The sequence below is a fragment of the Cyprinus carpio genome, chromosome A2 (assembly GCF_018340385.1).
Source record: "Cyprinus carpio isolate SPL01 chromosome A2, ASM1834038v1, whole genome shotgun sequence".
Lineage (NCBI taxonomy): Eukaryota > Metazoa > Chordata > Actinopteri > Cypriniformes > Cyprinidae > Cyprinus > Cyprinus carpio.
This window is the reverse complement of record NC_056573.1, coordinates 22,696,423-22,723,480: the sequence shown is the minus strand read 5'-3', so window position 1 is coordinate 22,723,480 and position 27,058 is coordinate 22,696,423. Positions and strand designations below refer to the sequence as shown.

Here is a 27,058-nt window from a genome sequence, read left to right as displayed (position 1 = left end):
TCGCATTGCCTGCTGACCAGATTTCATCAAAGTGAGGGACATGCAGCAGCGCCTTCATGTCACATAAAAGAAATATGCTTCAAACACACCAATCTGAAGCTGGGCCGCAGGCCTCCATGTGGGGTGTGGAAAGAAATGTCAGGTTCAAACGATGAAGCAGGCGTAGTTCTCCATAAAGCTCTTTATACAATGATTGATAATTTACTGTAGTTGTGCAGAATGGTATACTCTGATATATAGCATGACAATGTATAATTAAAATATTTATACACTTTGGTATTTACAGGGTACTTCAAATAGTGTCCAAAAGCATGATATGTGATGCAATTGGAATTTTACAAGAAGATTTGTTGGGCCTCTGTATGTCCTGTTTCAGTTCTCTAGAAACACACACTCACTAATAAGACTTTGTCTTATTATTTGCACAAAACGAGAAAACTATTACCATGATGTTCTTAGAATTAGTAAAATACCATGGCAGTAACACAGTACATGTCCAAAATAACCACTGTAGTACAAGAATGGTATTTGTTTGTATGAAACAGCCAAAGACAGATAAAAAAACAAGCCAATAAATTTATCTAAATATCTGAAATTACATGGAAAAACAGATGCACTTTTCTATGTTCGATCCCTGTTTGAGTATTTGCCAGTTTAATTTGGTCAAGGCTGTGTTTTGTGGAAACAAAACGAATGGATGTAAAACCCTATGTTTCTTAATGCAGAAATTGCCCATCTGCTGTACTGAGCGTGGTGTCTGTGTGTTTTGGGAAGGAATAAGATGCTATTTTAGTACCAGAATGAGAGATAAGAGTGTTGTCTCTCTGCGGCTCACAATATGAATGATGTCTGTTCCAGTAATCAACCTCCACAATCGGGTGAAATTAACACAGACCCACCTGATCAGCAGGGAAAGAGAAAGAAACTGCATGAGCCAAGCATGTCAAGAGAGAGAGATAGAGAGAGCGAGTTGTAGAACAAATGAGATTATGCAGAATAATCAATGAGACACTGACACTGATCCCAGAGCAGATACATTGGCATGAACAGACTGGCACAATTAGACAGGAAATGGCTGTTGACATCATCAGTCGCGTAGAGGGCACAGATGGGCTCTACCCAGGAGACGAGCAGGTGACAGGGAGGAAAACATTGGAACAGACCCTAATAGCTGAGAGGAAAACATTTTTTAAAAAATGTGTTCTTTCATGGTTTTCACCAGTGAAGGAGAAAATGGTACTTAACACTGAAATATTAATCTTGGTTCTCACACTTCTTTAGTGTATTGCACAAATACTGTAAATAAGAGAAAATGGTATATTATAATGAAATATTAATCTTGGTTCTCACACTTCTTTAGTGTATTGCACAAATATCCTCACCAGAAAAAGGTGAGAGAGAAAACCCAGAGTGGAGTGATCACAGAACACTTTGAGTGGGAATCTCTGTTGTTCTGCTCCAATCATTTACAATATTCTGGGCCATTTTTAATTTGAAAAATGGATTTAAATAAATTACATTTACATTAAGTAAAGGAGGGTTTTCCACATCCGCCTTCACCTACACGACCTGTCAGAAACTGAAGGAGAGGAAGAAAAAATCTAACCTGTGTTATTCAAGGGGGTATTTGAGGGTGATCTCTGAGGTCCATGGTCATCATAGGCTTATTATATGCTTGCAATGTTGTACCTCTCTGTGTTTATACTGCTGTAGCATAACTGCACAAAACGCTTCCACTACGAGAGAAAGCGGCAGGATTTGGGCTGCAGTCGCACCGTTTGTGCTCAGCCTCGCGCCGCCAGCGAAATCTGTGTCTGTGTGTGTGTGAACAAAATGAACATGACACAGATATTTTCGAAATCTTTTGATCTATATAATTGACACAAGGGTTTCTCCTCTTTCTTTTTAAAGAACATACAATTACAATGGACAGTAATTTCCTCAGTCTCTTAGAATGTTCTACTTTCAACCTTAAACACAAATAACCTTAAAAAAAGTAAAGAAAAAGTATATACCACAATGCATTTTCATTTATTTAATCTCAGCACATTTTGACAATATCAGCCACATTCATCAGTAAAGAGTGACCACCGTTAAGCCATTGAACCTAGAGGAGGGACTGTTTACCTGACCTGGGGTCAGACTACCAACTGTCACTGATTCAACAAACGTGCTAAAGACAGTTATTAAGACTGATTTCAGGTCAGATCACTCTACAGATAGTTAGTGAATTGTGCCGCGGGTCCATTTCTCCAACCACATCTGATCCGATCGATCAACAAACCACCCATAACACTGCCGAGGGATGTTTCTCTGTTATCGACCCCGGATCATGTGCTGTAGTCATGCGGACGTGGCCGTGTGCCTCATGCAAAGTGCAGCATTTCTAAACTGGAAGGGAGGGGGTGTTATTCTCCATCTCACTGACCCGGTCAGATCTGTACACCACTTAATAGTGACCGAAACTGAAGCACTTTCTCATCATCATTAATTAAGGACAGTTACATAACTTCCTGTAACTTCTACAAATGCAAAGTTCATAAAAATTACGCTCTTCTCAGGTTTGGTCAAAACGTGTCATTCTCTCTGCGGCCTGAAACTCTATGCAAGTATGAGAACACAAATGCTTCTAGCTACTGTATGCTTAATTTTACATTATGAAATTAGACTCAGTTTATCCGTCATATCTTATCCTCTGTAGGGTCACGGGAATGCTGGAAATTATATCTTCAATGTATACTATAATGTAACATAAGTACAAAAGGTGCACAATTGTGGGTATTAAGCCACTTTCAGCAAAATTTTGCCTACTATCATGGTGGAGCCACAGTGAATTTAGCTTAGCAAGCTAGTTCATTTAGTCCAACAGTCAACATGTTTATAGCTATAGAAACCTGAACACATCCAGTTCAGTAAAGCAAGCATTTGACAGTAACCCTATCGCCCCCCTTGAGTACTAAGGTGTGCTATTGCGACATTAACGCAAAAACGTACATTAGTATGCATGCTTATGTTATTTCAACCAACCATCTATTCTCCAAAACACTTATTCTCTGTAAAATCGCAGGGATGCTGGAAATTAGCCTAACGTGTTTCATAGTAAAAAAGGTATCGTGGGCAACTTTTTATCTACTATCACGACGGAGCAACAGTTTGAAATGAATTTAGCTTAGCAAGCTAGTTCAAGTTAGTCCAACATTCAACATGTTTATAGCTATGGCTACCTGAACAACAATGACATTCAATTCAATAACGCAAACATTTGATGGTAACTCTATCGCCCCCTTGAGTAACGTCATTTCCACCATCCATCTATACTCCAAACATATTGGACTCGGTGTATTTCATAATGTAACATAAGTATGGGAGGCATGCATGCTATTTAGCTTAGCAAGCTAGTTCAAGTTAGTCCAAGAGAAAACATATTTATAGATATAGTTACCTTAATAACAACAACATTTAATTTAATAACGCAAACTTTTGTTGGTAACTCTATCGCCCCCTTGAGTACTAAGGTGTGCTAGCGCTACATTGACCCAAAAATATCAGTATACATGCTTACGTTATTTGCGTTTACATACTTGCATAGAGAATGATCCGTACCTTCAACTGACCCACATTGTGTGCGTACCATAAACAATCCAAATTGTCTGCTAACGAAAGGGCAGGGTGCAGGGCTGAGAAATATTAGAGACACACATCTGTGACTCACTGAACTAATCTGATCTGACGTGGATGCAGTATGAGTACACGTGTATATCTGTATAGTGAGTACTTACAAAGCAACACTTTCTCTGAAGTGCAATCACACATAACACATCTCTGTGTGGTTTGAATCAATATCAAATTAACAATGTCCAGAAACCCCTCCACATCCCTCCGGTTTCAAGTCTGTCATTCTCCGGCTTGTGTTTTCCCACGTGTTAAATCCCTTTCTGTCATTGTATATCTGTCCCATGGATTATAGTGCATCGTAAAACACATCTGTCTCTTTCTCATTTCTGGTGCATTAACGTTTCATCCCAAATGTTGCTCTAGTGCTGTTGAGGGTCCTCAAGGATATACTGAAAATGTGACTGTGGTTAGTACACGTTTATTTACATCCAGAGTAAATACATGTTGTGTTTTCTTTAAAATGGCCCCTGAAACCCATTTTTAAAGCGGAGTGCAAAAACTAGTACAATAAACGAGAGAGAGAGACAGAGACAGCGTGAGACAGCTGGTCTTCATGAAACAAGACTCAGTAAAGCTTGTTTTCATGTTTAGAAAAGCTTTAAAACAAAGTTAAGAAGAACACATGGTTCTTTCAGATGTTTGTTCACTATGATCGAGTGTTGAAGGACATTCTCAATCTTGAGGGGCCAGAGACGTCTTATCGTTATGGGTCTTAATTAATAAATAAAATGTAATCTAAAATGATTTTTGAATAAGGAAAAACCAGCATGTCTTGTTTGTTGGGGTGGATTTTCATAGCTATTGTGACAGACTGGCGCATTCTCAGAGACCTTTTTCACCACAGACATAAAGACAAGCAAAAGACCAGCTCTAGGGGTGTCATATATCAAATAAGAGACAAAAAAAGTACACAGATCTAAGAATATTCCATGGTGTTCTTATTCAAGACAAAAAAGTGATGCATTCGCCGGATTCTGTTGATGTTTGCATGTTTGTTTTGGCAATGTGACTAACCCCGCCCCTCCACAATCCAACCTAGTCCTGTACTCAGTCCCAGTTGGTGGAATTGCCTGTCAATTATCGCCTAAGCAAGACTGTGACCAGTGAGAGAAGGTAGAGGCTGACGCAAGGAAGGTTCTGGCTGCTTCTTCCTTTCACCACCTTCTTGTTCTCTGACGGATAGCCGTATACAATGGGTTTGTCCGTGTTTGGGACTGATAAACGTGTATCACGAGAACACTGATCGCCGGCACACATTCCACTTCCTGAACCGCTGATATCATCACCTAAAGATGAGAACACAATGAGGAGATTGAAGTGAGACAGAGCTCAGGAACTTTCCATAGCAATGATGAAGCTACATTCCAGTATTGAAGAGTAACTAACTTAAAATAGCTGCACTTCTAAGTTAACTTCAGTTTTTGTAGCCAGTAGATGTTTTTAAATTAGTTTTGAATCTGACTCATTTTAGTAAGTGAATTAGTTCATTTACAGTTGGTTCATATTGATCAATCACTTAGTGTCCCTTCTTTTTGTAGCAAAACAAGTAGTTACTTATAACTGTGGTTTTAATTTTGTTAAACGACCATTTAACAGCTAACGGTTAGCTGATGTTTTGAATATACAGTCATTTAACTTGCTATTTCTCAAACTCAAACAGAACCCATCCTTTTTATAATATTATAATGAATATTTAATATTACGTTTAAACTTTGACTATAGCCTAGACATGTTGCATATTAATTGTACTATTTATGAACCTCAAAGCATATGTTTGTGTATTTTGTGTTACTCCACAATGATGTTCTATTTGACGGCAATTGCAGTGTAGGAATTGGGCCCAAACATCACCTCAAGCCCAGGGGTCCCCGCCCCCCAAGTCCTGCCATAGCCACATGTGCTCACCCAGTTTTGTGAAGGTTTGAGTTTTCATTTAGGATTCATAGGCTTTGGGGTATATTTGGCCATGCCCATTTTCTAAATGACCCTGTTATATAGCTATCCAATGGGGAAATTTCAATATTTTCTGATAATTATAAGTGTCAAGAGAATTGTACTGTAGTGTTTTTTTTTTTTTTTTTTTTTGAGGTTGAGGTTGAGTGCAAAACCTAGGAGTAGTTTTCAAAAGTAGTTTTTTTTTTATTTATTTAATTTATAATGTAAAATAATGTCAAATATTTAAAGAACCATTTGATTAACAGCAGTAGTCCTAGAGGCACTTGAGCCTGAGACTAACAATTTAGGATGGCTACACGCTTGATTTACTAACTAACATTTTGAAATTTAAATTATTTTTAAGTATATTTCAAATGTAATTTATTACTGTAATGGCCAAAGCTGAATTGTCAGTAGTCATTATTCAGTCTTCAGTCACATGATCCTTCCGAAATCATTCTAATATGCTGATTTGCTGCTCAAGAAACATTTATTATTATTGAAAAAAAAGTTGTGCTGCTTAATATTTCTGTGGAAATCATATTTTTTCAGGATTCCTTGAAAAAACTGGAAATATTTTCTAACATGTTAAATGTCTATACTTTTACTTGCTGAATAAAAGTATTAATTTCTTCACATAAGACTCCAAGTGTACAGTATGTGTATACTTACTGGTGTCCTGGAAGTCCACATCATTTCCATTGACAGCATACTTTAGTCGGTTGATCATTATCTTAAGCTCCATGATCTGTTTGCGTACAGTCATGTCTGGTTTGGTAATGTCAATCTCTACCTCAGGATTATTGATCTGACTGGCCAACCCGTCTCCCATCACTTCTGGCAGATACCTGACAGAACACAACACAACAAGAAAGATGCATGTGATCTGTTGTGTGATTAATAAGAGATATCTGTGCTCCCTGGCTTTTGAAATGCTGCAGATTTTGTACTATAAAATTGCTATAAAATAATCTTGTAGTCACTGTACATGAATGAGGTTGAATGAGCTGTTTATGTGCATTTACCTATCCACTTTCATTCCGTTCCAACATCCGTCTGTTTCACTCAGCTCAGACTCACGATCCAAACACAGATTTCTGGGCAAATGGACCCAGTATTGCATCATATCCCTCAACATTCTGGACACATCGGATAACTGAGAGAAAGAAAATGGGATGGAAAATGTGATCTCACAAACAGGGTCATAGACAGCAATGAAAAAATATGTATAATTACAAACAATAAAATAAATAACACTTCAGCTGTTGTTTATGCATTTACAAAATGTTTCTACGCAGTCAGCATATGTTGACATTTATCATTTTGCATATTATTGAGCCTGTGCAGTTCACAGTAATATTAACCCTATAAAGCCTACTGTGTCATATTTGATATGCAAATCTTTAAGTCCTCTAAATGATCAAAAGTTTGCTAAAAAAAAACCTGTTGTACACAATCTACGACATGCCTTCTGTGGTCTGATTGTTTATTCTTTTTAGCAAGTAAAAGGCCTTTTAGTATCATTTTAAAAACATCATTCTTTAGGTCATGGTTCACGTGTCTATTTGAAGTAAAATCTATTACATATTAAAATGTAAGTATCAAATATCATACATCAGGCTATGAAGAATGTTTATTTGTCCATCTCTCAATCATCACTGTATGGCATAACATTATATGTTTTTCCCTCCACAATAAAATCTACAAAGCTTGAATTTTACAACTAAGCATTTACTGTAAATACCATTTTACTAAAACAATTGATATTTATATACTGTTCTAAAAATCTCATTGATTTAGTTTACAAACTATAAGAAATTCATTTTATTTTTCGGACATGTAAATATTAGCAACTGCAACAAATTGCATATTTTTTGAGTAGCTGAATACATTTTGTTTTTGAAATAAATAAGTTTTTTTTCCCTCCTCAAGTATGAGCTTCATTTTCTTCCATATCATACCATATGAGCCCAAAAAGCCTGCTGTATCAAATATGATACTCATCAAAAATCACCAACCTTTACTGGGTTAATAAACATAAGTGTTCATCAGGACATTTTGTGTACATTTTATACGATAAACAATTTTGTTACTGTGCTGGGTTGCCACTTGATGTCTGATGTAAAGCAGGGTCCTGAATCAAAAACTACTACTGCACACCATGCAAACACTCTCACCAGTTTCTCCAGCTGGGCTCCTGGGGTGCCGCTCACTTCTTCTGCTGTGTTTCTCCCTCGCTTGATCTGGTCCTCAGATTTGGAGCTCTGAGCAGGAGAACCACATGCTTGAAACACCTGAGGAACAGGAAAGGGTGTTGGTTAACTTTAGCTCAAGATTCCATAAGCAGGACTTTAATAAAGTTTTAGGATCAAAATTGTTGAGGACATGGGATATATTTATAATTTCATATATTTTCAGACAGGTTTATAGTGTAGCACTGACCTTATTGTTGAACGTGTTGAGGTTGTCTTGCATGTAGAGAATAGCTTCAGCAATGCGTTTTGGCAGAGACAGAACCACTGAATCCACACTGTAAGGCCGGCTCAGTTTGTCAGCTACTTCCAGCATAGAATCTACACATAAACACAAAGTCTTAATATCATGAATGAATGGAAAAAATGAATGGAATTTGTACTTCCAGAACCCGACTGTTGCTCTATTAAGGCTCCATCTTGACCCCGCCTACCTGCCAAGTTCCTCCACTCAGAGTCCAGATCTGCTTGATTGGCGAGGCAACCTTTCATGACATTCTTACAGTAGTTTGAGCAGGGTTTGGCAAAGGCCACGCCGCTACAGTATGGACAGTATGTCATCTTCATGACAGCGCGCACACATTCAGTGCTCATATACACCTGTGAGAGAAAAAACAAAGAATTTAGAGAACAGCTGAGGCATATTTATACTCACTCATGTACCCAATGAAAATGCCCTGTGAATTGTTTTGTAATGAAATGTGATAATTATATCCTGCAAACAAGTCTTCGTCAGTTCCTACAGTTTCCCATGAGGTCCAAAGATGTGGGATGGTACATTTTGGTATGATTATTGCATAATACCCATGATGCTTTTCTACACACAATCTATGACAGTAATCCCCATGAGGTTGGAGACATCTTTCACAATATTCCCTCTTTATCGGAAACATCCACCCCTCTGATGTCAAAGCATGGGATTCATTTAGGGCCCCTTAGGGAAAAATAATTTGGATAGGAAAGAAAAACTTGACATTTGCTTGTATGTTTAAATAAATCTAATTTCACTGATTTTGGAGCCAATTCTAGTCTTTGTTTAGGTGTAAATAAAAATGCAGTCAGCATGACATTTGATTTATGTAAATGTACCTGTTTTCTTTCTGTGTCTTAACTGCATGAGGCTGCATGAAACATTTAGTCACGACTGTGACAAGCAACTTTGACACAGTTTCACAAAGATAAATGTGTGACATAACTGGTTCTTAACGTTCTTCAAGCAAAGCCTTTAATGGAATCAGATGATGAAACATTTGCAATCACATGCATTCCTTTGTTATCGAGTAGGAGTTTTTCAGAAAGCAAAGGAATCTTGTGGACTTTTAGTGGTGGGTCATTCTGGCACATAAACAAGCTGTGTGAATAAATTTGCATTTCATTGCAAACTCTACTTTTAAATTCAAATAGAATCAGACAAGTAACCCCAGATGACATCAGTGCAGTTAATGCTGAGCTACAGTTCTGTCAAATGTGTTCAGCTGGATAAAAGAAAACTCCACTGCCCATTATTAATCCTATACAAAAACTTAAAAATGTTTGAATTCTGGATGAGGATGAATCAACATATATTGCTAAAATTTTCCTCATGATACTGTGGGAAAGCTGTAAAACTGATGTCTCTAGAAGAAAATGTAAGAAAAATTATCTAATGTCCAATGTAGGACATTAATTTTTTTAATAGATGTGCAGATGACATTTAGAGGTTCAGTTCACTTCTTATTAAAATAACAATAGTTTGCAGGTTACATCATTACGCCAGTAGGAGATGAAAAACGACTGTCTTTAGGTCACTGAATCACTCAACCGATTCGTTCAAACCCTCTGATTCATCAAGAAAAGAAACAACTCTTTATAAGTAAATCACTGAATCATTCACTCAAAGATTTATTCAAAAACACGGATTGCAGAACAAAATGCCAGACTGTCTTTATAAGCAAGTAATTTAATCATTCACTCAAACAATTTGTTCAAACATACTGATTTATTTAGAAACAAACAATTGACTCTTTATGAGTGAGTCATTAAATGATTCACACAAATGATTTGCTCAAGAACACAGATTTATTGCAGAACAAAACACCAGACTGTCTTTAAAAGCAAGTAATTGAATCATTCACTCAAACGATTTGTTCAAAAACACAGATTCATTCAGAAACAAACCACTGAATGCCTTTAAGAGTGAGTCGTTGAATCATTCAGTCAAATGATTCACTCAAGAACACAGATTTATTGTGGAACAAAACACCAGACTATCTTTATAAGTGAGTCATTGAATCATTCACTCAAATGATTTGTTAAAAACACGGATTCATTCAGCAACAAAATGCCACAACCTGTTTGTGATGCTTTATTGGCGGAATGTAAATGTAATATTATGTCAGTTACTCAGTATTATCTTCTTGTTTATTGAACTGTCATAAAAGCAATAGCAGTCTTTCTTTCTTCTTTCTTGATGTATACAAAGACAGCTACATTATAAAGGCACCACATGACATGGCTAGGAGATTCACGTCACTCTAGATATTAATAGGCACATATACTTCACTTCAAAGTGAAAAAAGCAGCATCAAGAGAGAAAGACATTTTTGTCACACGCTGAGACATAAATAACTGGATTGGACTGAGGTAAAAAGACTCCTACACACACATTCACACACCACCCTTTAGGGAGACCAGGCAGTGCTTGTTACCCAAAGGATGACTCAAGCACACACTCTTTAATGAGGAGAGAAGAGAAGAGGAAGAAGAGAGAATAAGATGAGAAAGATACAGAGAATAGACAAATGGAGTGAATGAGAGAAGAAAGATGTGTGAAGATGCGCAGGAAGCTCCGGGAAGGAGGGAAAGTGAGGAGAGAAGAAGACAGAGAGTGTAACAGAGGGAAGCAGAGAGATAGAATAAGTTGAGGGAGGATAATCTGGCACATCAAAGCCTCTGAGCGTCTGTGATTCATCAGAACAGAGCAGGATAGAGAGAGTTTGCTGCTCAATGTACGGCTCAGTTCTGACACCGGACTCACGTTTGGGAGCCTCTTGGACTTCAGTTCTGGAATGCCAGGCTGGACGTTCAGCAATCTTGAGATCAACTGATTGAACCAATCAACAAATTCACCATTCACTCACTGAATTGGTCTGGGTGTTTAATACTGAGCTTGGTATAAGCACTTACCAAAATTTGTTAATTAAAAATAATATTTATATACAGAGGTGGAAAGAGTACAAAAATATTCTACTCAAGTAAAAGTACCATTACATGAATGAAATTTTACTTAAGTACAAGTAAAAGTACCAGTCTAAAAATGTACTCAAGTAAAAGTAAAAAGTAGCTCATTTAAAATTTAGTAAAAATTACTTAGTTACATTTTAACAGTGGGAGGGAGGAAAAAATGGGACAGGCCAAGGGTGTCAAACTCAGTTCCTGGAGGGCCAAAGTCCTGCACAGTTTAGATAACCCTAATTAAACACACCTGATCCAGCTAATTTAATCATTTAGGCTTATTTGAAAACTACATGATATGTGTGCTGGAGCAGGGTTAGAACTAAACTCTGCAGGGCTACGGCCCTCCAGGAACTGAGTTTGACACCCCTGGGATAGGCCTATTAATCTCAAACTAGTTGTTTTTAATTAAAGGAATCAGTTATTTAGAATAATAAGACATTTAGGCTGTTACCAACAAAAATTCAGTATCAACAGAATTCATCTTTTCAATGCAGAGGAAACACAGAAGCTTCATCGGAAGTGGCATTTGGATGTATTTACACACTGTTTAATGCAGGACATTAATCCATTTAACCTGCAGTTACAAATGCATGAATAATGTTTTGATATACAAGATATAAAATGTTGAATACTCATTTGAAATAAGAAATTAATTATTTAAAAAAATCAAAGGATACTTTAAATGTGAAATTAAAATGGCCAGTATGTGTCAGCAAGTCACTGTTAATAAGTGAGTCATTGCGATTGAACCAAATCGTTTAAAAGATTGATTCATTTAGGAACGAAACACTGTCATGTTGCTCAGAGACGCAAAACTGTGCTTTGGTGGCTGTTTGGAATTATTTTTTGTTTTAGAAATAGAGCAAAACCAGGCAATATGGTGTCTAAAACGCAAGTCTCTTAATTAACTTGTTTACTGAACTGTTGTAAAAAAAAAAATATATATATTTAATATATGAAATGATATAAATATATAAATTTTCTGCCCCATATCTTCAATTTTGTGATCATTCTAAATGCATTTTAGCAGACTGAATCACACTCTAAATGCACGCGCACATCATTACAGTTTTTTTCAATTGCTAACATCCTTTTGTCCAATCTGTAGTCACATTTTCAAAACACTATACATAATTAGCTCAACATCAGTCTGTTGTGACCATACCTTTAACATAATTCATGTTGTTTTCACACAATATTCAGTAAATTAACACGTTTCTAAAATGCTTAAATTTTATTTTCACACAAGCTTACCCCAAACCAAAATCATAGCTCTTTCTTATCTTTTTTTACAAATGCTTAAACACAGCATGACAGAAATGAAGACATAATGTTCCAAACTTTAAATATAGTGTAAATATTGGAGCAGGGAGAGGAGTAGTTGGATCAGAAGAAGATAGGTAAGTGAGAAGAAGAGGTAAGGGAGGGTGTAAAAATGTGTGCTGGACTGTATATTTGTTATGTTTGTTTGTATGTTTTTCCCTCTTTCACATGTGGAACCTATAAAAGCTTATTTCTGCCATGGAATATAAAGGGTAAAGGGTAATTGTGACTGTTTCATCTCACAGTTCTGACTTTTATTTCTTGCAATTGTGAATCTGATAAAGTCTTAATTGCAAGATGTAAACTCGCAATTCCACGAACAGCAGTCCAAATTGTGAGATAAAAAAAGTTCACAATTAACGTTTTTACTTTTTTCATCCTGTGACGGAAACAAGCTTGCATAGTAACCAAAGGCCATGTATGTTGTAATTTTTGTTGATCACTGGCATCAGCTACCATGGGGCACCATCCACATCCAACCCTCACCCACTGGAGAGCAATTTCAATCAAGGTTCCAATTGAATTTCTGCACAGAGGACCCCATTTTTTTCTATTGTACCTTCTATAAAGTAATGTTTCATTCAGTTTTAGACAGTATGTTCCCAAGAATGAACACATTCAACACTTAAAAATTTAAAATGGTTTTCAGTTGAATGTAACTAAATTACAAAAAAAAACAAGGAAGTTTTTGAACAATTAACAATTTTTATATTGTCTATGGAAGTAGAACTGAAACATGTATGTCAAAAATGTAGAAGAAAGTAATGCAGTTTTTGTAAAGCCATCAGCTGTTAGTATTTTGAGAGTCACTGTGCTATGACTGACTATATGTTCTTATTGGATAGAAAAGTAGTGCTAATGTTTTGACCGAATGACTCGATTTTGAATTGTGTTCACTGTGTTTTGATAGAGTTAGTATATGTAGAAAAAGGTATTCAGCATTTTGAAATGTAGAGTTTGTATTTATTTAACAAAATGTGGTTTTGGCCAGAAAATTAACTATTTGGCTAAGTGTGTGATGTAGTTGTGTTGCTGTGTTAAGAGTTTAGAAAAAGTACTTTAAGTATTGTAAACGCTTGTTAGCAATTGAAAAAAACTGTAAAACAATAATTATGATATTATCACAGACGATATATCGCACACTCCGCACCACTGTCTTTTTGGCTAATTTGTGCAAAACCTCTTGCTAAAATGTCAAAGCATCATTTTAACCACCAATGCAACGATGCAATTATTTAACTTACCTCTACATGCTTGCGAAGGGTTGTATTTACTTTAAGAGGAGATCAACAGCAAGTGTTTGATCTGAGTCCCATATTTATTTTTTATTTTTTTTATGTGCCAGTAAAGTGCTGTAGGCAACAACATGACCTTATTTGACATTAATCTCAATCTGACTGAACGGGAACATATGAGAATAAACGAGTTGTTTGTGGAACTGTTTGAAGGAACCAAATTTGCAGAAATGAGTCATAGTTTCCGAACACTAGTAGAACTTGTGCCTAGAGATTCTAAACATTGTAGGTTTAAGATCTGAGTTTCCTACTGCCGTGATTAAAAAAGAAACAGCAGATGGAGGAAAGAACAGTAAAAAAGAGTGTGAGATGAACCCATCATTCATGTACAGATAAATTTGAGTTAAATATCTGTTTATCAAAACCAAGCACTTCTAGGCCTGTATTTTACTGGCCATCCAGCCTTTGCATCATAATGAGGACTCTACTGCACATATGCCAGAATCTATTTGGCACCAAAATCCCAAAACAAAGGGCTTAATACAATTAGCGGTTTAGCTAATGCTATGATAGCTAGCGGTTAATGTCAGCAAAGGTGTCTAATGTAATCCTTTTATCTGTTGCCATCATATCACCTCACATTATTAATTTCAGCCCCGAATCAGAGACCCCGGGGAGCAGATTACACACGTAGCCCTGATCCCTGATTATTAGAAGGAACTGCTGGAATACGTGTCAGGAAAACATACCAAACAGACCACAGCACAGCAAATCAAAAGCTTTGGAGTAACCATACAGGATACAAGTGCAAAATTAACTGAAAACACTTTTGGGAGAATTTTCTTGGACAGAAATGAAACATTCTTGGACTAAACCTCCCAAACCAAAAGCAGTTAGAGAAGGCCAGACTAAATTAGACTTAATTAAGCTTAAATAGGCTACTGTCGACTCTGTTTATCTAAAGTGGTTTAGGAAGTATGTTGTTTGCATGGAAAAAACCTTTAAGTCAAGCTGAGTTTATTCCACTGGGCGGAAAATGTTGTTAACAACTGTTTATTATGAGATACAAAGTTATCATCCTCAAGGGGGTTTTAGTAATATTGAGTCATTTGACTTTTTTCCTCTCACCAAGGCTGCATTTATTTGACAAAAATACAGTAAAAACAGTAATATTTTGAAATATTATTTTAAATAACCGTTTTCTCTATGAATATTTTATGTATTTATTCCTGTGATGGCAAAGCTGAATTTTCAGTATTTAGTACTTCAGTCTTCAGTGTCAAATTTTAATATGCTGACATATGTCACATTACAAAATTAAAATGGGGCTTCACATTCACTTTCTACATTAGATCACCACCTTGTCGGTTTCACAAATTTAGTCAACAGCAATACAGTATCTCTCTAGGCACGCAATCAAATCATATGATGAAGTCCTACTGAGCTATATTTCAGAACACTGGATGACAATTTCAGAGAATATAACTTGCTCTCTTGAGAGCTCAGACTATGGTTAAAAATATCATAGCTCTCATTACGCTTTGTGTGAGCAATCCATAATTATATTCTGCTTTGGGTAAATTAGTAAAACCCACATGAAGCAGATTCAGAGAATCACACAGAAATAAAGAAGAACTTTAGGATTTTAGACTGCTAATAACACTGAAAAATAAAATCACTATTTTAGTCTTGGTCTCCAAAAATATCTAAACATCCTTATAACAAGCTTAATTTAGTTGAGCAGCAAAACTGTATAAGATAATACTACTTGTATGTATTTTGTGGGATCCAAAAGCCTGAGATCACAATGAAAATCTTGTTGTTTCTGTTTTATTTTCATTTAAACCAGGAAATAAATAGAAGGATATATATGAAAATTATATTGTGAAATGTTATTACAAAAAAAAAACACAAAACAAAAAAACAGTCTATTTAATTGAATCAGAAATCATTGTAATATGCTGATTTGCTGCTCAAGAAACATTTATTATTATTATCAACATTGAAAACAGTTGTTCTACTTAATCTTTTTGTGAAAAGAAAGAAAAGAAAGTTTAAAATAACAGCATTTAGTTTAAATAGAAATGTTTTGTAACATTATAAATCTCTTTACTGTCACTTTTGATGAATTTAATGTGCCCTTGCTGAATAAAAATACACATTTCCTTACCAAAAAAGAAAAGAAAAACTGACCCCAAACTCGTGAATGCTTTTTTTCTGAAATGATGCTTAGATGCTTTTTTGGTAGTGAAATTAGCAATGTTAACATGCATCGCAACTGACATTGTCTGAGCCACTCTCTCATTAATTTCTGCGTTTAATGGATTGTTCCGGGTTCAATGCAAGTTAAGCTGTATCGACAGCAATTGTGGCATAATGTCGATTACCATAGAAATTAATTTAGACTCACCACTAAGTGTTTTTTTAAGCAATAATCATGGACATGGTTATATTAACACACTTACAATGGAAGTAAAATAAAATCTAACTCGTGTTTTGAGGTGGGAGTACTTTTATTATGTGGGAGACTGTCTGGTTACTGATACTAATAATTATTATTAATAATTCCTGTGGATGGAGTTTGCTTCTCAAAAAACTGTTTTTAAGATTACATGAACTTTGAAAGGACTAAAAACAGTACAGCAAAAAAAAAGAGTGTGAAGCTTTGAATCAGTTTTTAGTGTTTTATACTATTATAGTTTTTATTAATAATTTGAATTAGCTTTTATTTTTAGCTTTTTTTGTTTTCATTAAAATTTCAGTATTTTGTTATGTTATATTTTGTAATTTTTATTAGTTTATATATATATATATATATATATATATATATATATATATATATAAAATACTATTTAGGATACTTTTTTTAGTTTCAGTTTTTGTCAAGTAATTTTTTGTCAAGGCAAATTTTACTTTAGCTTAAATTTTACATCTAATATTTATATATTATCATTTCAACTAATTTCAATTAACAAGAATGTTTTTAATAGTTTTAGTTTCTGACTTCAGTAGTATTTTGTAGTACTTAAGTAGTATGTTCAACAGAAGATAGAAACTCATGAAGATTTGGAACAACTTAAGGGTGAGTAAATAATGAGAGAATTTTTGGTGGTCAAGTGATCTAAAAGGCGACCTACTCCATGTAAAATAAAACAGCTTGTGTTAGGCGACGGAAATTATTTTTTTTTTGCCAAATGCATAACTTGTAACTTGTTTGGGGTCATTCAGGTTAACTACACGAAGATCAAAATGGAAGAAAGCGTTTTAGAGGAAAGAAAGCAAAAGAACAAGTATTAGGGGAGTATTAGCCTGAAATAAAAGAAGGAAATGAAAGACTAAAAGAGAAGAAGCACAGCTGGTCTTCCCTTCTTTCCTCTCTAGTCGTTCCTGCATTTTATCCATTTTTATTAAGGACGACGTGTGCTCCCTGTGACTTCAGAAGTAGGCCAGTCGCCGCACATCTTTCTCCACACACTGGGAGGAGCGCAGCCATATTTCTTTCTAATTACTAAAGAGAAGATCGTCTGTAAAGAGAGCACATCTACACTGCGCTTTGACCCTGACCACATACACTCATGCCTTATCAGACTTGCCATTTAAGGACACAAGAACAAGTAGAGCCTTATAAATCAGATGACGGATGGAAAGACATTGGCAAAAACTTTAAGCATATGTTAATGAATGAATAAATCAAGCAAAAGTGGAAACTCTTTTAAAGTACCATGGTATTATGCTGCTGTAGTTGAATAAATAGCATAAGAATCCTCTTAAACACAGGGCTTTTGTTGGATAAGATGAGCCTTGGCTAAAGAGCTGTTACTTGTGAGTCAGGACAAGGAGCTGTGAGAATCCGAGTGCAAGCACAAAGGTTTATTAAAACACAAATACGGCTAATCCAAGCCAAGAACCAGAGTGCAATCCACACAGAGAAAGCAAGAGAGCATCAACTGGGAACACGCATACAGGAACAGAACTTATATACACCGACCTTATAACAAGCTAATGACACACAGGTGGGAGTAATCCCAACAATGAGTCTGGGCAAAGGTTTATGGGAAATGTAGTTTGTGATGGAATGGCAAAGTAGTAGTAAGAAGCGCCCTATGGTGGAGCTCATGGGCACTCCAGCTGGTGATCGTGACACTAGCAGACAAATGCATCGGACCTCACAGGACCAGGCCTTCTGCTTTTGAACACAGATCCATCACAGCTGGGAATGTGGGAACCAGGCATCATGACGCAATTGTTTTGGCTTTTAGGGTCCATTAAAGGAATTGGTGAACATGACTAAATGAATAAATTATGAGTTCAGAACAGAACTGAATGAAAGACTGATCATTTAACAGAAAGAGGATGGTAGAATATATAAGAGTAAAACAACACTAGAGATCAACTTTCTATTATAAAATAGGGTGACCTTTTTCCCAGACACGTCCTGGCCAGGATTTCTTTACTGCCTAAAATATCCGGGTTTTGGCTTTGTTTTCAAGTTTTCATAATTGCTGAAGCTAATGACTGAAAAGTAGATTGACCAATAACATTCAGGCATTGTACATAATCAACTGATCGTGGCAAGTGAGAAGGTGGGATCTACAGAGAATAGTCAAAGCAATGCAAATACGGGTACATATAAGGTGTGTTCGACTTGAATTGGCGCTGCGCAGATTGATCAGTGTATGACGTCAAAGTACCGCGAGAGCGATTCGAAAGCATAAGGAGCGTCTGCTTATACTACTTTGTTTCCTTGTTTTAGAAAATTTTGGCCACATTATATTAATACTAATTGTACAAATTTTATTAAATCAGAATGAAGGAAGAACTTAGTACTGTTTATTGTCCTCGTTTTAGAGCTGCTTTACAGCAGAATTGAATGTTTGCATCATTGAAACTTTATTTTCGTGTTAAACAAAATAAAGCTGTTTTGACAAACTGGATTGTATAAAGCACTATATAAATAAAGGTGACTTGCCTTAACTTGACATACTGTACATGTGCTGCTGTCTTAGAATGGTGGGCAGCTCACTAGGTTTTGGAATTCTTCTTTCCTTACGTGATGGGGTTAAAAGACATCTCTTGGTCAGACAAAACAGATTTCCCCCACCTCAGTTCGTACACACACACACGCGTGCGCGCACATACATTGCCCTTTTCAATATGCAGTGCTGGCAGTTTCTGTGTTGTCAACCTTGACTTACTTTAAAGAGGTCAGACACAGAGTTGCGTTCCCTTCATTACTCATTTAGATTTCAGGAGAGAAGAGAATTGAGAAGAGGAGAAGAAAAGCAGAGGAAAAGAATGAGAAGTAAACAACACAAGAACCACAGTGGACAACAACAACAAAAAGAAATCAAAGATCTATCCTTTATCAGTGATAATGTAATATGGGTTTAAGCCTTTGTGGAACTGTCTGAATGACTCTCAGTTTTCCCTGAATGGAATCAAGCAGCATGGTTCAACATGATTTGGACAAAATGAAAGTGAGTAAATAATGACAATTTGTTCATTTTTGGGTGAAGTATTTCTTTTGAACAGAAGCTTCAAGGGCTAGAATGAGATGGCCTAACCCAGAATGCTACCTTTTACTAATCTTTGTGTGCCATACACTATTAATCATATCTATAAACTCATTTAATCATATATTTGAAAAGATCTGATATTTAGTTAGCTACATTAATCTATAACTGTTTTTGAACTACTTTAAAACTGTAAGTAGCTTGCACTTTCAAAGTAGCTCCTTAACATTGGTAAGAAAACTCCAAATATCAATGAATGAGGTCAGGTTGGTTTGATCCGTGGTGCTATGTCTGTGTAACATTTTAGGTTTCAATTACATTTAGTTTCACTTGTCAGAAAATACAGGTACTTTTACTGAGAAACAGGATCTCGTCTCCAAGGATTTCAAATAACTAAATGCTCTTTACAAGAAAATAAATGTGCATTTAGGATGAACCTATAAAGGCAGCAGCTGTGCTTTACACTGACAGCATCTCTGTCTAATGTCAGCATTAATTGGATAGACACAAAACTTTTGCTGCAGTGTGTTTTTGTGTGGGTGTGGGTGTGTGTTTATGTACATTGATGGCTGAAGCCTCAAGGATATTCACTGTGTCTTGTTTCCTGATGCACTGATCCTACACTTTTTACCGCAACGCTTCAGCATGTACCTGCGTTTGTGTCTGTTTGTGTCTTGGCTCTAGTAGGAGGTATTGTGTTTGTACATTGCCACAGGTATGAATTATGAATGCAATGAATATTGAGAAAGAAATGTCTCTGAAATATCTAACCAGTGCATGACAAATTTTTCAGAGTCAAGACATTTTTCTGTCCTCCATGAAAGCTGAAATGATGCAAAAAGTGAAGAAATTAGGGGTGGAATGGTTCAACTTACTCACCGTTCAGTTCGTATCATGGTTTGAGAGTCACGGTTTCGGTATGGTTCGGTATGTGCTATGTTTAGGGAAAAACTATACTGTCAAAAATAAAGAAAATAAGAATAATCCAACTACAAGCAACAACACAAATAAATAAGATAAAGTAAAGATACAAATAAAATAAACAGTGATTTTCAGTTTTTTTTAGGTAGGTCTAACATTAGTTTTTATGCAGAGAAATTGAATAAAGTAATGAAATGTAAAAACAGCATTGCATATTTGACTGTATAAATTAAAGATTAATCTTTATTAAAGTTACAAAAGCAATTCAGTTAAGAGAAATGAGTGATTTCTTTGTTGTTGCTGTTTGATTAATATTAAGAAAGTGCTGTCACATTAAGAGAATGCACTGATCCAGTGCACTGATCCAGTACGTTCAGTCGGCTATGTCTGCTATAGGATACTTATCAAGACAAGCATTTTGACATAATTTTGTGTGAATTTGTCCATTTAAACACAATACTTCAGAGAGAGCTTAATATTTGCGTGTGTTCTGATGCGCAGGTTTGCACGCTTCAGGTGAGCGCACGCACAAATCTTCTCACTGCGTACGCGAGAGCTCATGTCCTCTGGCTCTTAAATGTTTAAACTGGCAAAGCTTACATTAGTTTAAACCGATATCAACGTGTGCTGTTCAGGTCTGACCTGTGAGCGAGAGCTATCAGCACCCCAGTGATAATGGCATAAATGACTGCTCATATTCCAGCATACAGCATTTGCATTGAACAAGAGTGAATGGTTTGTCCATGTTTTTTTTTCTTTTTTTCTTTTTTTTTCATTGTTGTGAAAAGCCAGAATTCGCATCCATCAACGGAAGCATACATTAGCTGAACCCTGTTTGTTTTACGTGTTATTTATAGCAAACCATTTTACAGATGCGTTGTCAGATTTAAGTTGAACCACAGTCCTAACGCGTGTCGAATCGTGTGTGGAGAACCATAAGGTTCCATTTTTTTCCGCGAACCATTCCATCCCTAGAGGAAATCACAGCATATCACAACATAGTTGATGTTTAAAGGAATAGCTCACACCAAAATGCAAATTTTATGATTATTTAGGCAACCTCATGCCATTCCAAACTTATATGCTGTTATTAAAAGTAGAAGCAGTGACCAGAGGCTGTGTGAAAAAAATAAGCTTGTCAAAATGTCTTCATGTACATTGAGGTCATGGCTTGTTGGGACAAAACATTATGGAAACATGAGAAGACACAGAGAGTGGAAGTTCTCCTACCTCTGAAACCTTCCGGACGGCTTCGCCGCTGATCACCAGACCCTGCGAGAAAGTTTTGGCTGCAATAACCGTGTGTGTGATTTTGGTCTTGAGCTCTCTCGGCGTGTCTCCAAACGGCTTCAGCGTTTCTGACTGCTTGGCTACGCACTCCAGATACTCCTCTCCAATCATGTACTGAGCGTTTAAAGCTTTAAAGAGTCTTTCCAGCAGACGGGCCCAGAATTCATTCAGCGCCTCCTCGAGATTGACCCTGGACCCTCGGTAGTAGTGCCGAAGGTCGGAGTACAGATCCTGAAACACTTTTGCATTTTGGGAGAAGAGAGATCCAAACCCGGTCTGGAAGGAAGTTTGGAGCGATGCTTCAGAACGGTTGAACAGCTCCAAGAAATAATCTGGAAACACACATGCAATAACATCATTAGAGCAGCTCTTCAAGTTTGGAAAGCTCAAGGGTAACACTCCTAATTTAAAAAAAAAAAAAAAAAAAAAAAAACATTATCCCGAATTAATGAGGTGACCAATATTTTACATATTATGGAGCCCCGCACATGGCATGCAGAAAAAATTATAGTGTGCACGATTTACTATTTCGTTCCCTCGATTTATAAATTGTGCACACGATTACTATTTCGTTCCCTCGATTTGCTAAGTCGTGCACACTATTCATAAATTGAGTGAACGAATTAGTAAATTGTGTGCACGATTTAGCAAATCGAGGGAACGAAATAGTAATCGTGTGCACGTTTTAGTACATTGAGGGAACGAATTAGTAAATCATGCGCACAATTTTATTTTTATTTTTCTTGCATGTCATGTGCGGGTCTCTGTAACATATAAACCTTAATAATGGAAAAAAATATATATTTTATATATATATATATATATATATATATATATATATATACTTTGTAATATTTATTTCTATTTTAAGTTGTTTTGCCCTGTACAAAAATGATTAATAGATAAATTTATATTTAAGTACAACAAATAACATAAACATGTACACATAATAAATAAATTGCATAAGCATGTATTGTCTATTTTTTAATTAAATATTTTACAAATCTCATGTACTTCATCTCATTTGATTACTTCCTTTTTTATTGGAAACTTGATGAATGTACCCAAAATATAAGATTATTCATAACAAATGAACAAGTCTGACATCAGTGCATAAACTGCTTCATATTATGCAACATTTTAAAAAATTAAAATTCAAACTATGGAAGCCCGCCTTGCCACAGGAAAAAGAAAAGTAATTGCAACTAAAAATTTGAGGTAATTGTGACTTCTTATCTCAGAATTCTAAGTTTTTTCTCAGAAGAGTGAGTTTTTTCCAAAGAATTCCAATAATAAAGTCTGAATAGTATAAAAAAAGTCACAATTACCTTTATTTATTTTTTTTAATCCCATGGCAGAAATAAGCTTACTGTAAACTCACAAGACATACTGAAACACATCTATAGATAAAATAAATAGCTAGACAGTAGTCAGTTGTGCAGTTTGTGTACTATCACAATGAAAAGCAATGAGAGAAATATGAATGAGTTTTTCACACACACACACACACACACACACACACACACACACACACACACACACACACACACACACACATGCAAAAAGAAAGTCAATCAGTATGAATTGTGTTATGTAATACAGTGACATCATGAGCTCCCAATAACCCGGTCACACATCAATCAATCCCACATTACCCAAGAGAGACTGTTCAAGTACAGAAAGAAACTGGATATAAGAGTGTATAAATTCAGCCATGGGTCTGTACATTTATAACACACACCAGAAGCAAAACGAATCATAATGGTGAACCAAAACCAGGTCAAAATTAATCTTTCTAAAACCTACACCGCTTCTCCAAACCCAGAGACAGTGCACCAATGGGATTATGTCTGTACTAATACATTCATGATGAAATACAGAGCAGTGTGCTGTAAATAAGACCTTTTTGTGCCCTACATCTGATTAAGTTCACATTAATCATGCTTTTGAAATGGCCAAACAAATGACACATAAAGCATAATGCACACAGACTTGATTAAGCATTTCAAAACATTTATATTAAACTGTTCACTGGCCATTGGTTTTTCCAACTGCAATTTTTTGATGAAATGATTGTTACTCGACTCTTGTCTAAATCTCATCACATTCACATCCAACTACATTATGAGGACCCCACATCCATTTTATCTCATTTATCTCATTTTAAACAGCTAAAGTTCAATGTCTCCTTGTTCCTCCAACAATCATACGTATTCATTTACATTAAACTTAAAATGTAAAAGTAAGTAATGATGATTCATATAAATATTGATTTAGTAGCTTATTATTTTAATGGGTGCCAGAATTTTTTAAAGGTTTAAAGGGAGGAGTGACCATAAAAGTTTGAGAAACACTGCATTATACTGATCAAAAGTTTTTATAAAAGATATATATATTTTAAGAAAGAAGAAAAAAAAAAGAAAGCAGCTAAAACTTCTTTCAATATTGGAATACATTACAGAATACCTTACATTTTAAAATATATTAAAATTGAAAACAGTTATTATTCCATATATTATTACAATGATATATATATATATATATATATATATTTTTTTTTTTTTTTTTTTTTTTTGTTATATAATAAAATTGAATGATTGATTACACATTTTTACACATGTATATGTATACATTTTACACAAGATATTTTGAAGATTTTTATGGAATGTCCATTTTAGGGTGAACTATACCTTTAAGTGTCTGATTATATCTTGGGGTCACTGTATGAGGTGAGGAAACATACAGACTTTGAATAAAGAGAAACTGATATCAAAAAATAAAAACAGAAAGGACATGAAAGGTAGATACTCAGTTCTTTATATTCCTGTCACGCTCCTCTGACCCTCCACCCCCTCACTACACCCCTCTTTGCGCTCTCTCTCGTTCTCCCTCTCCTCCATCTATCTCTCTGACAGGCGCGCGGGCGTAATGATATCAGCAGCATCGTAACAGAACACGCCGGGCTGTTAATTTGCGGCCGAGCCCGTGATGGAGAGACAAGCAGCTGGGGACCACAGAGTGATGGAATGAGAGGAGAGAAGAGAGAGAAAGGGATGAAAGAAGAGAGGGATTTGAATGTGATTACATGTAATTGTATTTGTGCATTCTGACAAAGTGCTGAATGACTGAATTAAAGGAGTGCCAGCCCTCCCTCATTTTATTCAATATTTTAAATGAATGCATGCACACACAGAACTTTGAAGCTGTATTAGTGAGGACCTTTCTAAGACGTCATATTTTCCAAACAATGATTATGATATTCTGCTAGCCGGCCAGTTCACAACAGGAACAATGACTATAACCATAACTACAGTATATTAGCTTCCAATGGACGATCACATTCTGTTTGTTGTAAGAGGCTGCTGCAGTTTTTGGTCTGCCACATTAAATGCTCAAGCTGTTAAAAGTTGGGTGGATTCTGCTTGGCTGTAAATGATGCTATTTTTCATTATCTGGAAAAAAAAAAAAATGTTCCGAAAGTGATTCCAATGACATTGTTCCTCTGTGTTGTTATAGTTCTTGTTGTCCTTGGTGTGAATGAGCCTTAAAGGGACAGTTCACACAAAAATGAAAATTCTGTAGTGTTATTTACTCAACTTCATGTTGTACCAAACCTGTATGAGTTTCACACACACACACACACACACTAGTATTCCTATCATTATGGGGACATTACATAGATGTAATGGTTTTTATACTGTACAAACTGTATTTTCTATCCCCTAAACCTACACTTTACCTCTCACACAAAACTTTCTGCATTTTTAGATTTTCAATCATTCTGTATGATTTATAATCTTCTTTCCACATGGGGACCAAAAAAGTCCTCAAAATGTACTGGTATTACTATCCTTGTGGACATTTGGTCCCCATAACAAAGGGAACCAGGACACACACACAAAGATATTTGAAAGACACATGTATACAAAGAATGTTATTAATTAAACAGTTTCAGTTTCCATTGACTTCCATTGTATTGACAAAAATGCAGTGAAAGTCAAAGGCAACCGAAACTGTTTGGTTTTGTCCCTTTTAGAGATTACACCTATTCAGTTTAAAGCATTTGGCCAATTTATATTGACCATTTTATACGTTTTTTCAACAGAGAGCACCACTTAACACGTCATTTTGAATTTGTAAAAACATTTTTATGAAATTTGACCTTCACAAGTATACCAATCCTGTACACATATTTATTTTTTTTACTTTTTTTTATCTTCATACAGACTTTTCATTGAGTTCTATTATGTTTATACCATGTTAATGATACTGTCTATCGATAACACCAAATTTAACTCTCACAGAAACATTTTAGTTTATTAACCTTTATATGGTTTCCTCTTAAGGTTTATTGTTTTATTTTACTATTGTTCTGAACAAATCTGGTAGTCATGTTCAAATGAGCATAAACATAGTTAAACAGTGAATAATTTAATACAATTACATTACACTAATCTTAAAATCAAGGCATTATATATATAAGGGTTTTTTAAAAATTGTTTATTTATCTATCAACAAATGTGGTTACTGTGGTATTTAAAAAAAATAAATGAATAAGTAAAATCACTGATTATTGTATTAATATGGTTAAGAAGGCATACTGTACACACACACACACACACCACTACCACTGGCATCTCATTATAAATATTAGGCATTTGAATATAAATGCAAGGTTTAAGTAAACCAAATTAATGTTGAAGGAAATGTAAAATAGAATAGAACCAAATCAAACTGACCTACAACAATGCAAAAAAACCATGAATAGAATAGAATAGAATAGAAGTGAACTGAAAGATTAATTTAACTAAAATGAACAGACATTTTCAGAAATTTGGCCCTCACACGACAACACAAACATGCATAAGAACACACTTGTTAGCACTTGACCTATGCAAGGCTGACCCAGGGTCAGTCACCTAAGCTGCAGAGGTCTGATAAGGGCTTGAACCCAGGTGTGGCTGAGCAGAGAGGCAGCCTCCACCTGCAGGCCTATCTACACCTAGCATCAGAGATCATGCATTTGAAAAGTACATGAGCTTTATGATCACAGAGGAGCTCTTTAAACCAGCTCATAAACTCTGCAGCTGTGTCTGAAGGCTCTTAAATCAGACAGTACACCAGCTGTGGCCCGAATCGCCTCCTGATACTATGCATGTCAACTGCACGGCTGGAGTCTCCACAGGTGCGCACAGGTGTGTCTACATGTCACTTCAGCCTATGGCACTATATTATGCTCAAAAGTTCGCTATGATGCTCTAAAGTTTTGGTCAGTATGATTTTTTAAAATATATAAATTAACAATTTTATTCAGCAAGGATGCATTAAATTGATCGAAGGTGACATTAAAGACTTAACTGAGAAAATAATTAATACATTATTTAAGAAAATAATTTAATCTTTTATTTAAATTAAGAAAAGAAATAATTTGAACAAAACTCCTGAAAAGAATGTTTTACAGTTTCCACAAAAAATATTAAGCAACTGTTTTCAACATTAATAAAAATAAGAAATGTTTCTTAAGCAGGAAATCAGCATATTAGAATGATTTCTCAAGGATCATGTGACACTGAAGACTGGAGCAATGATGCTGAAAATGTAGCATTGCATCACAGGAATAAATTAAATTTTACAATACAGTACAATTAAAATGATTATTTTACTGCATTTTTAATCAAATAAATGTTACCTTGGTGAG

General features: G+C 35.5%; 1 protein-coding gene across 1 annotated transcript in view; it reads right to left on the bottom strand.

Annotated features, from left to right (window-relative positions):
* Positions 1 to 1,849: 1,849 nt before the first annotated feature.
* Positions 1,850 to 27,058, bottom strand: part of LOC109071006 (glypican-1-like) — a 64,021-nt gene continuing 38,812 nt past the window's right edge. The window contains exons 3-9 of the mRNA XM_042711014.1: positions 21,301 to 21,692; positions 8,297 to 8,462; positions 8,053 to 8,183; positions 7,788 to 7,904; positions 6,636 to 6,766; positions 6,283 to 6,458; positions 1,850 to 4,961 (exon numbers count right to left, since the gene is read on the bottom strand). Of these exons, the coding sequence (XP_042566948.1) occupies positions 4,753 to 4,961; positions 6,283 to 6,458; positions 6,636 to 6,766; positions 7,788 to 7,904; positions 8,053 to 8,183; positions 8,297 to 8,462; positions 21,301 to 21,692 (1,322 nt within the window). The 3' untranslated portion in view covers positions 1,850 to 4,752. The remainder of the gene's footprint in view (positions 4,962 to 6,282; positions 6,459 to 6,635; positions 6,767 to 7,787; positions 7,905 to 8,052; positions 8,184 to 8,296; positions 8,463 to 21,300; positions 21,693 to 27,058) is intronic.